Source organism: Metopolophium dirhodum, chromosome 2 (genome assembly GCF_019925205.1).
Source record: "Metopolophium dirhodum isolate CAU chromosome 2, ASM1992520v1, whole genome shotgun sequence".
NCBI lineage: Eukaryota > Metazoa > Arthropoda > Insecta > Hemiptera > Aphididae > Metopolophium > Metopolophium dirhodum.
The window spans coordinates 29453082-29466211 of NC_083561.1; the positions used below are offsets into that span (position 1 = coordinate 29453082).

The 13130-nt window shown below is 37.8% G+C and overlaps 1 protein-coding gene across 2 annotated transcripts in view; it reads left to right on the forward strand.

Moving 5' to 3' along the window:
* LOC132938065 (LIM/homeobox protein Lhx2-like) overlaps positions 1-13130 on the forward strand; it is a 60393-nt gene that overhangs the window by 14636 nt on the left and 32627 nt on the right. The window contains exon 3 of one of the 2 annotated variants that reach the window (XM_061004731.1): positions 4505-5226. In XM_061004731.1, coding sequence (XP_060860714.1) covers positions 4505-5226 — 722 coding nt within the window. The remainder of the gene's footprint in view (positions 1-4504; positions 5227-13130) is intronic. The other variant, XM_061004732.1, reaches the window with a different exon arrangement.

Below are 13130 nucleotides of genomic sequence, written 5' to 3' on the forward strand. Positions count from 1 at the left end.
CACGGTCATTGGTGGACCTCGCGTAAGTGTCGCGCGTCAATACCCATAAATCATAATAGTATTATCATATTATGATCATGCGTCAGTATAGGGGGGGGGGGCTGTTGGACCTGGAGTTCAGGGGTTCGGTTATTTTAGGGACCCGTTGAAATGAATTTGTAATTTTTAAATTTTGATAGGAGTAATACTTATTATTATATATTACGTAATATTTTATAGGGCCCGCAAATACATTTAGTACAAGGGCCCGAAATTTTATGTGCGGGAGAGGGTGGCTGCGTGTGATGTGAAAATCCAAAGTCTTTAGGCCCTGCTGTTCCGATTTGGAAGTATCTCGATCACGACCTCGGTTTTTATACCAGCTATAGGGAATTCTCGTGGAAATTCTGTTTGTGTCAACCGTCGTGATGGAGGGGGGCTGCAGATAAGGGAGTTATGCTGTCGGGTATAAATCAGTGTAATATATTGTTATTATATTAAATATTGCAAGAACGTACGCGGACAAACGTTATATACTGTCTAAAGTATAAACCTCTTGGATCGGCAAAAATCAACAGTCACAACAATTAAACAAATACCGGTGCATGCTACGGAATAGGTAGGAATCCTCGGATTAATCTCTATCGACGGGGCTGCAGGTATACTTACAACCCGATTAAGTACATAACAATACGACTTTCTGTTTGTGGAGGAGAGGGGTGTGCCAAGTACCTATATGTAACGCTCGCTGATGTATAAATCCGCGAGGTATTTTTCGCATTAAAACTGGGAAATATTTTTTCGTATATTGATAGAAATCATCGACGCACGATCTTCGATTTCCCGAACGGTTTTTATCGCGGAAACACAGCGACCGGCACACGCGGTGCAGTATATAATACATAATAAACTGCCCCAGTGCAGTATTTGCGTTTATATATAGGTGTCGTGTCGAGTTCGCGTATTGTCCGAGTTTACCAATTATTCAAATCCCTACACCGTATTATTATCATTTTATTGTGTCGACGACCGCTGCCAAACAATATTATAATATATGAATGCAACAACATAATAATATAAATGTATAAGAAGCGGTGCGTATTGTGCGCGTGTGGCGGGCGAGAGAGAGGTGAAAAAAACAGTTCAATGTTCGCACCAAACAGACCGAGATAATGCGATTTTGTGGTTCCCGTAATCCTCTTGTTGTTCGAAATTCGAGTGGCTGTGCAGTACACACCCTCGGGTGGAGGTGGAGGTGGGGGTGAAATAAATTTCTCGAGCAGTAGTATATATCATAATATTATATCATACCGCTCGGTATATAGGTCGCAATTTTGGTCTCGTTCGATATCGACAATAAATACTTTCGTATATTACTGTGTGTATATTACACGCATTTACTTGCAGTGCGTTTAGGTACTCGTGGTACCGATTATCGAGAAGAAAAAAACGTGACCGTGGTATTTAACTGACTTGGCGGAAGAGAAGTTTATGAGTGGTGAGGGGTGGTCGGAAAGAGGAGAAGTATATAGAGGTCGAGTGCCGCAAATGTATAATAAAATTATAAAACATACGCACCGTGGAAAAGCTGCTCGTCATCGCCATCGCGGCCTAGTCGATTTTTTAACCACGACGACGACGACGACGATGGGCTTTTCAAACTGCAACAGTGTCGAACGGCCCCGGCGCGCCGGACAAAAGGCGATTCCGAAATAAACGACGCAATAATAAAATAACAATAATAATAATAATAATAATACGAAAAAGAGAAAAGACGCATTGCGATTCCCACCGCGGCAGCCGTCCAAATTACTATGTATAATATATTATTATGCAGTGTGTGTATAGTCAGCGCCATGTGTCCGTGTGCTGTGTTATTATTGTATGCGTGTGTACACCGGCGAGAGTTTATTATTAATGATTGGATATCTCTACGCGCGATATGTTATATAGTAGTAAATAATAATATAATGTATAATATAGAGTTGTATATCGGTCCGGCCACGAGAGTCGTCGGACGACAATGCAATACGAATAATAATAACGTTATTATAATGTTGTCGGAGACGCATAGGTGTATGCGAGAGAGTGCGTATAGTAGTCCTATATATATACCATATAATAATATAATATTATTATATATCTATTATAATGGTAAGTCGTTGCGAGGTGGTGTGCTGCACGACGACTCGCGCGCGTATACAATACAACATAATAATAATATTATTATTAAATCCTTCGATTCGGATTGCTGTTGGCAGTTGTGTACCTATATGTATACATTGCGCAATCGGATTTTTGACGTACCTATATACGACACAATATTATATTAATATTATAATACGATGCATATATATACAATAATATTTCTCGTGCGAGTTCTCCGGTCCGTCATAATATAAACCCCCAGCTCCGGAGGGTTTCTCTGCATCGTCACATCTATCGTAAATGCCTTTAAGTTGAAACTCCACTGTTCGCGGATCACTCCGTGAAAAATCTCAGGCCAACGACACACTTTATTCAGCGATGATATATGTGTATTAGAAAATAAAGAAATGATGAACCGACTTTTAAAATAATAATTACAACAGAAAGCTGATATACGACGCGGGCCCGTCTATTACAATATTATTATTTATTATTATTTTATTAGGTCGACGATAATCATTGCCATGTGGGTGGGTAAGGGCGGGGGTTACAGGTGACCGCCGTCGTGTATTATTTTATTTTTATTTTTTGATTTGTCATCTCAACAAGGGCAAACCCTATATGAGCGCCTGACATCTGTCCTTACCCTATTTGACCCGGTGGCGGTGGAATAATAATAATATGAAAAAAAAAACCAGGGGCATTCGAGCACAATAACCACTCGATAATACACTTCGTCGCCGTGACCTTTTATTATTATCATTGTGTTACGTATTTTATATAATATAAATAATAATATATAAACGTACGTATAGTGTATGTTGTAGTGGTGAATGGGTATTTTTTCCCCGAATAAGTGTGATGTGAAGTGAAGTATCTACGTGTAAGCGTGTATACGTGTATGTGTGTATTTGTGCGAGACTGCGAGAGAATGTTGATTTGGCGGAATTCGGTAGCGCGAGAATAATAATGATAATAATAATGTGTAATAACGAGACGCTCGTATAATATATATAATAGTATATAAAAACGCACCTGAAATAGAAAACTCGTCCCGCCTTGTGATTATATATATTTGCAAAAATGACCATTGTCCCTTTTGTGTTGTGCTGTGCATTTCTTTTATTCTTTTTTTTTCTTGCGTGTCCATCATATATTATTATGATGTATATACTGACGATGGTACTTGACATCCGAGACGACGACAACGACTGTGATGACGACGCTACGACGTGTGAGGGCATCGAAATAATAATACTCTAAATAATAATAACAGAGGGATTTCGCAAACATATTATTTTTACCTCGTTTTGAACCCACCCCTGCAAGGTCCCGTAGTCGTCTTCGCCTCCACCGATTTTACTCGCCATCGGTCAAATTTCTTTTCTCGTCTCGTAGTAATAATATACCTTATACAATTGAATCGCGTGAAAAGACTACCTACTGCAGTACTGCTGTTGCTGCCGCCGCCGCATCGAATGCGTCGTCGCGGTCGTCCACGTCGTAGAAATTAATTCGCGTGTACAATAAAAGTAATCCGAGACTCGTTCTTCGTCTAGATTAAAATAAAACCGTGTTATCGATATTTTGTCAGATATAATATTGTATAGGTATATACTACGGGCATCTGGATGTACAGTCTCGAAAACTGGTTAGGTTCTCGATTCTCGATACGATCTTGTTTGTATTCGTACTTTACTCTTTACCTATACATAATGTTATGGTTTTCACATAGCCATCAATTTTCTTGTTCGCCTCTAAAGTCTGAACTATCGCTTGCGAATCTCATCAGCGCGGAAGGCCAAATTCTAAAAACGTGAACGCGTTTGAGTCCCTTCAAATCGCTCACCGTCCGAAGTGTTGTTTAAAAGTTGTCGCACATATTATGTACGACATTTCGATCGACATTTTTCTGCAACCGGAACCGTCAAATTTTTTCGTTTAACAGTTCGTTTCTGCTCCGAATTAAGTGTATGTTACAACTTAATATTAGTAATCGACCATATCGGGGCGTGACTATACAACATAATATTGAAAAAAGGGTCACTAAATGGTGGCGCGGTGATAAACTTTATCTGGCCCACGCAGACAAGACATTTTGTGATGATAAAAATTTGTCGTGATTTAAATGAAGTTTTCATTGATTTTATATTATTATTTTATTTTTACTTCTTTCACTTATTCTACATATTATATTTCTAAATATTCTTCAATTTTTATGACTCCCAAAACTTCATTATTTCATAAAGTGACCCTCAAAAATATTAATTAGTAATCCCTACAGCACGTTAGCACTTGTATAATTTATATAATATTATTGCGATACTCATTGTTATAACGTGTTTTGTTTGTTTGTTTGTTTTGTGCTGCATATCAGCAGCATGACCGCCATCACACCATGCTGGCCAACCCGTACGACCCGTCCAGAGACCTGAGCCCGAACCTGCCGACCACGTCGTGCCGCGGCCAGGATACCACCAACGTATTCGGCGTGGTCGGCGTGGTCGGCGGCGGCGTGCACGGGCAATGTTGCGCGTTCAAGTCAGAGTTCGACGACGACTGCACCACCGCCGACTGCTGCAGTAAGGTGTCTCCTCCGCCGCCGCCGCCTCCGATTTCCATCATGGGACGCGACGACTACCGCGGCGGCCCGCTGCAGGCGGTCCCGTGCAAGCAGGAACGTGACGCCGGCCACGGTTTGGGCTCGTCGCCCGCCGGACACCATAATCACAATCACCAGCTATTGCACCACCATCACCACCACCATCTCGGTGGTGGCTACGGGTCGCCGCCGGAACCGTCGTCGTCGTCGTCGCCTCCACCGCCGTCCGGCCACGTGACGTCTTACAGCGGCGGTGGCGCTTACGAGTCGTCGCCGCCGGCCGCGGACATGATGGTCCGGCCCAAACGGGAACAGGTCGAGGTGAACCTGTGCGACGGGTGCGGTCTGAAAATCCTCGACCGTTACTATCTGTTCGCGGTGGACAAGAGATGGCACGCATCGTGTCTGTGTTGTTCCCAGTGCGCCCGGACCCTGGCATCCGAAATCAAATGTTTCTACCGGGACGGCAACATATACTGCAAGGCCGACTACCAAAGGTGAGGCCTACGTTTTGTTATACTCACGATATTTTGCGTATCATATTATAATAGTATGCATTGTGTATAAGGAAGAATTCGCAGTGTGTGGACAGGGATGCGGGAAAACCGCTTGTCTTATTAGTTGTATATTTCACGCAATTTTATAATAGACGAAATACTTATATTGCTGCAGTGGGGATGCGCGGGTGTCTTAAAACTCGTATTAGCTGTTAGGTAATACATATAATATTATATATTATGTAAGTAGGTACTAACAAATTATATTAATTTATAGCAAAACAACAAATTTACCTATATTTGACTTACTTCGGAAAAATATGTAATTTAAGCGTATTTGAAATACTACTTTCAACAGACTATTTGAAACATAGGCTGAAATTGCCCCCCCCCCCCCTTTTTTTGATATAGGTATAGCCGTATAGGTATCGTTTTAAAATGAAAATTTAACAACTGTATTTTGTTATTTTTTCTTGATAATTATTTTCACTGATGTCACGACAAATCTATTTTCAATAAGTAGCATTAGTATATTGTATACAATACATCTATATAGTATGATAGATTGTATAGAGATCAATGATATTTTACTTTATATAAAACGTGCAGTTATCGATATTCATTATTGTTTTAATTTATGTGCCTCACAAATTCACGAATTAAAAAAAAAGATTTTCCTACATTGGTTGTACATAGGCACAAATTGTCATTGTAGATCTTCGGGATTAAACATCAAACACATATTATATTATATACGTAATGACGATACGCCGACCTTCTAGTTTTCAGTTCTTCTAAAATGCCTAATAATAAGCACGACTTGTTCAGACATACCCTACATATTACCATATAATAGTGGATTATATCTACTGCACATTTATGTGTTGAATTTTTTTCCACTCATAATCGTATAACATACTATACCATCATTGCTTAGTGATTCGACTAACTGGTAGCGATGTTTCTTTTCTGGGATTGCTGTGGTTTTCTTATCAAAAGATTAGCTGATCATGAAAGGTAATTTCGTAAATATATATCGCGTTGTATAATATAAGATAATTTGTCGTATTTAAAATGATGGGCCAACCTGTAGACGACGCTACAGCACTATATATCACCTATATATATACATATTATTTATAAATTATTACATACCTACGTGTGTTAATATACTTATATATAGAGTGGCGGGTCGTGGGGGTGGCAATTATTCAACGTCTCCGCGAACGCGTCCGCGATAATATAAATTAAATTAAATCGCGGACGAAAACTTCTGGAAGCAATTAAAAAATATAAAGTCCTGCGACCGACCGCCGCGCGCGCACTGGCACCCGACCAACAGACGACATCACAACCGCACCGTACATACAATATATATATATATATTATCTCGTCCTGTGCGTCCCCGCCGAGTTATTTCGTATAGATCACCTATATACGTATATATTATTATTACTATTACAATATTACGCACGTGCCCACTCCGTCGTGACCGCTCGATCTCGCGGACGTATAATATCTTCTTGTCGGGTCTCTTCTCTCTCGGCGGTGCACGCGTGGCCACCAATGTACACACACGCGCCACGCATTCTTCGCGCTTTTAATTAGACTTGCGGGAATAGGAGCAGAACGCATATAACACGCACACGCATAATATTATAATGAATTATAATAACAGTGTCTGTGTGCATAACACTCGAAGCTATATAGGTATGTAGTAGTAAATCGTTAAATATTTTTAGACGAAAACCGTTCTTTTGCGGTCGTTTACGTCTCGAAATTATGTCGAACGCCCGTATCTGGTGGTCGCCGTAATGCCGAGCGTATAATTTGTGCTCGCATCCTGCCGCATGTACATAATACTATTATATACGTCCTATAGTGGATTCGCCGCAGAGTCTGGTGTTATATTATTACTATTATTATACACTCGCTAAAAAACAATAATTATTATTATAATCGTTGTATCGTTTCATCGACGGCGTCGAAAAAAAAATTAATAATAATAATAGTAATAACCGTCCGGGGCGATTTATCAAACAGCGGGAAACGCTCGGCACCTGCGCATGACGGGACAACTGCAGCGCTCGTATATATTTATACACACACACACACACACAAATACCTATACGTATAATTTACATTTATATTGCTATATTCGTTCGGGATGCGCCGCACAATTATTAAAATATATTATGCCGACGGCCCGAAACTATATACATTCGCGGCCGACCCGGTCTCGGGGTTTTCGCCCCGTTTTTCGCCGCGATAACGATCGCTCGAGTTTTGCAACGAGCACACGATGTTTTATACGACGAAATTTAACGCGTGTGTGTTCGCGACCAGTCTGATTATTTCTTACGCATTACATAACAATTATTTATGACTTTATAACGTATAATATAATATAGAAGACTATAATATAGCACTTGTCTCATACGCACGATACACCCGGTGTACGGCGCGCGCGTATTGTGCACGATATATTATATAGGTAGGTCGTAGGTAGGGAAAACCTAATATATATATCATCGTATATAATATATATGCCGACTAAACATATAACTATAGGGTTTAAATTTTGTGAAATTTGCGTGTTTTTTTTTTTTGGCCTATAACACTAACTCGATATCGTTACGTAAGTTTTTTGTACGTTAATTTCATTACTTTATGAATGAAGATTCAATTATTATTTACTTATTTGTTGAGTTTTTACAGAAAACACATTTCCTGCAGGTTTTATCATTTTCTAATGCCCACGTTAGAGACGGTTTTAACGTAAATATTTGTTGATATTTAATATCACGCAGATTAAAAACTTCGAAAATTAAGATGTTTATTTTAGATTTTAATCTTGTGGCCGGTCGTGTTATGTCCGGCAATATTTAATCTCCGTAGCTCTTATATTTTAGTGTATCTACGTAATATAATACGTCTTCGTGTGACGCGTATTTTGTGTACATCTATTGTGAACTGATTGTAGATGCGGTGAAGACGGTATATTATAGAATCTTATAAATATTTGATGCTTTAATTGTATTCAAAATGAACTTGCCACAGTTGAAAATGTATAATCGCGATTCATGAATAATAATAATAATAATATATGCGCATATTTTCGTTTTATTTTTTTAACTCATATAATAACTGCATAATATGCATGTTTTATACGTTTTTAGAGCATTAAGTCTCAAGTTCTAAATTAACAATAATAATTATTATTATTATTCGCACGGTGTCCGTCCCGGCAGCGAAGACTACCGGTGACGGCGGCGGCGGACCGGCCAGTGACGTGTGAAATTGAAAGGTGTGCACAACTCGTTTTACTATACGGTTACACACACTCACACACACACACACACACACACACACACATATATATATATATATATACATTATACTTATATCCGTGTATCTTATATACCTACGTGTTACCTCCATACGCCGGCGCCGGGCTGTGCGTCCGTATGTGCAGCCAGCGACCGTGTGAGCGTGTGCGCGCGGGTCGGCCGGCGTGTATTAAACACACAATATTATATAGTTACGGGTGCCTATATCGGTGTATATATAATATGAGTGTATTATATTATTATTATATAGGCGCGTCGTCGTGTACGTATATGTTTTATATGTGTAGGATTTGTGCCGGCGAACAACGCGCGGCGGCCTCGTGTCGATTCGGATGTCTTAATTATCACTTTGGTATTGCGTCAACGCGCGCGTCAAAGAATATAAGGATAAAAGTCGGTTTTTATTCTTTAGTTTCCTTCTCTCTTTCGTCTGTGTATATATATATTTAATATTATTATACACCTCCCCGCGCCAAAAGGTCACCGGCTGGGCTGGGGGGCCATTGTGTGCGGCCGCCGCCACCGCCGCAGTCGCACGATGGGAACGACGCGACGTGCGCATATACCTACATAGACCGAACGGTATATATATATACACGGGTAACCCACCTACCTATATGTATAGGGTACCTACATAAAATAATATACGACGCAACGAAATCGTTACGAGACACACCACACTACTGATGCACCATCATCACGTATGGTAAAAAAAAAAAAATAAAAGAGAGAAAAAAAAGAGAATAACTCGGCAGAGCGAAAATCGCCCAATCATCGTACCCCGCCCCCGACTGGCGGTCCGGACAGGCTCTCTCTCTGCAGCAACTCTTCGATCTCTTCTCGTTAGTTTCATCTCCGTCGGCTATTACACATATTATTATATTATATACCTACATAATAATATTATACGAATCAGTCGTACAATACACGGCCGTTGTGTGCCGTTCGCGCTCTCTTATCGGCGGTCGTATCGGATCATCGCGCACACCGTGCACAGACGTACGTGAAGTTGGCACCCCGACATTCTTCGATCAGAATCCAATCAACATCATTTTTTTGCAACCATTTTGCAACAATTTGCAACGCTCATTAAAAAATTTGCAACACATTTTTTACGGTGCTACAGACAAACATAGCATTGGGGTGCCAAATTCACGTGGCACCCCGACATCGTCCGATCGGTTCCAAATCGGTGTCACTTTTTTGCAACCAATTTGCAATAATTTGCAACGGCTTTTTTTAAATTTGCAACACATTTTTTACAGTGCTACAGAAAAACATAGCATTGGGGTGCCAAATTTACGTGGCACCCCGACATCGTCCGATCGGTTCCAAATCGGTGTCACTTTTTTGCAACCAATTTGCAATAATTTGCAACGGCTTTTTTTAAATTTGCAACTTCACCCAGTCTCCGGAAAATCCGATTTACTGATGCCGTGCCAACTTATCGCAACATTCCCACTTTTGAATTTTTATATCTTCCCACACTAAAAATATTATTCATATAAGTTTTAAGTTTGTAAAATATAGAAAATATTATTAGTATAAATTCCCTACAGCCGTACAGGCCAAGTTACTTACCTACATAATAATATTCAATCGTACATTACTATCCAAATGATTATCACTCATTAGTTATTATAATACCTTTTTAATGAATATTTTTTTAACTAACTTTTGTTAGATTGAAAAAAACATTTTATGAGTGCTCAAATATTTATATTTGTAAAATTAAGTAAAAAGTTCTTGCTTATTTTATCTAAGGTTTTAAAGTTTTATAATATACAGAAATTATAATTAAAGGTTTATAGTACCAAAAATAAACAATTGTTTTGTAACATTGAATAAAGGATTATAAATTGTAATAATTTTTGTCATTATTCATTCCTGTTTATGTACAATTAATAATTATATATATATGTTATATTATGACCACCAAACCAAATGATTTTTGATCATTTAATTATTTTAATTTAAATACTTTTTTTTTTTTTAGATAAAAATATAAAAAAAAAATTAAAATTAAAATTATAAGGTACTTATGATTGAGAACTATAAATTAATATTATATTCACACATAAAAACTGTAAAAATGTTGTTAATATGGTAAAGCCAAATTGATTCACATAAAAATAGATATATTGCAAGATATACTATTAGCTGTAGTAGATTTGTATCATTTGGGAAAGTATTAATGAATATTTTTCAACTCAGTTAAGTTAAGAATATTTTTTCAATTCAACTACAAAGTAAGGTCATAGACATTTTTAATACATAAAATGAGTTTGAATTAGGTAAATAAATACTATTAACTTAACATGATTGAAATTAATAACAAAAGTTCGTTAAAAAAATATTCATTAAAAAGGTATTAAAATAACTAATGAGTGATCATCATTTGGATAGTAATGTACGATTGAATATTATTATGTAGGTAAGTAACTTGGCCTGTACGGCTGTAGGGAATTTATACTAATAATATTTTCTATATTTTACAAACTTAAAACTTATATGAATAATATTTTTAGTGTGGGAAGATATAAAAATTCAAAAGTGGGAATGTTGCGATAAGTTGGCACGGCATCAGTAAATCGGATTTTCCGGAGACTGGGTGAAGTTGCAAATTTAAAAAAGCCGTTGCAAATTATTGCAAATTGGTTGCAAAAAAGTGACACCGATTTGGAACCGATCGGACGATGTCGGGGTGCCACGTAAATTTGGCACCCCAATGCTATGTTTTTCTGTAGCACTGTAAAAAATGTGTTGCAAATTTAAAAAAAGCCGTTGCAAATTATTGCAAATTGGTTGCAAAAAAGTGACACCGATTTGGAACCGATCGGACGATGTCGGGGTGCCACGTGAATTTGGCACCCCGATGCTATGTTTTTCTGTAGCACCGTAAAAAATGTGTTGCAAATTTTTTAATGAGCGTTGCAAATTGTTGCAAATTGGTTGCAAAAAATTGACACGGACATGGAGCCTATCGGAAGGTTTCGGGGTGCCACGTGAATTTGGCACCCCAATGCTATGTTTGTCTGTAGCACCGTAAAAAATGTGTTGCAAATTTTTTAATGAGCGTTGCAAATTGTTGCAAAATGGTTGCAAAAAAATGATGTTGATTGGATTCTGATCGAAGAATGTCGGGGTGCCAACTTCACGTACGTCGTGCACAGACGTGACACGGACGACCTGCTGCTGCTGCTGCTGCTGCCACACACACACACACACACACACACACACACACACACACACACACAAGATTATATTATATATTTTGAGCACTATTGTGCACCGTATAATTTTGTTTGGTGAATTCGCCTCGTCGACGGCTCCGAGTCCCCCGCAGGCGGCAGGTTCACCCTAGTTTATATGTATATATATAATAATATGTACGAACAAATAATAACTGCGAAACCACCCTATTATTATACATATAACATACGTTTACGCCGACCGCATCATCCCTGCAGCACTGTGTATATAATGTCTTACGTGTGTTATATTATATATGTATATAGTGTTCGAATCGGAAAAAATTAGTACAAGGGGTTGACTCTTTAGACCTGACTGAAACCGTCCCTTGAAAAGATTAAACTTAATCTAAGTAGTTTTTTTTTTTTTTGGAGGGGGGACCAACGACATCCAGCAACAACAATCAATCCTCATTGAAATAAGTAATAATGTAATATGTAGCTATTATAGATTATTCATTTTTTGTTAACTATTATTATACCATTATAGGTAGTAAGTACATAATACAATATATAGTGCAGGGCTATCATTAATGTTATCTGATAATAACACGTCCGGATGTATAATGTGGTAGGTACCTATTATTTTAGGACGTTTTATGCCTTAAGGGCGCTAAATATACGTACCAGGGCCCAATATTAAAACTTCAAACTCAACACTTTTCCACATGTCGTCACGTATCAAATACAACCTCGTGCGTCCCATCATACGGCAGCATAAAACCAACCAACATATCCAATACTATTCCGATTAAATTTCAAGATTTTGAACGAATTCAAAACCTCTAATTTCTTTACTTATACCGTCCTTTTCAATAAACTCACAACAAACTGCCTATAATAGATAATAATCCTCATTGAGTAATGAGTCATTCATTGCATATCAAATTTCTTATCCACAAACCTCATTAAAATTATCATTATCTATATTTAATTTCCCAGCCATATTGTATATATCTATCTAATATGAACGTAATCTAAAATTGCTTTGTAAACATTATATAATCTATAATCAGCTGAAATGGTATCATATCTTTAAATACATAAATATCATAAGCTATAATATAATTATGTTATTAAACTTTTAAGAACATTATTAACTTGCTAAATCAATTTAAACTATAATAATAAAAAAAAAAACAGACAATTCAATTCGAATACACATTAAAAAATAATAGTGGTCTTAGTCTTAAAATATTATTTGGCAAAACGATATAACCGACCTTTGATTTAACCAAATTACTTCATAAAACAGTTTTGAGTAAAAATTTACCTCAAACAATTTTTGGTTTCCCAGCTATTG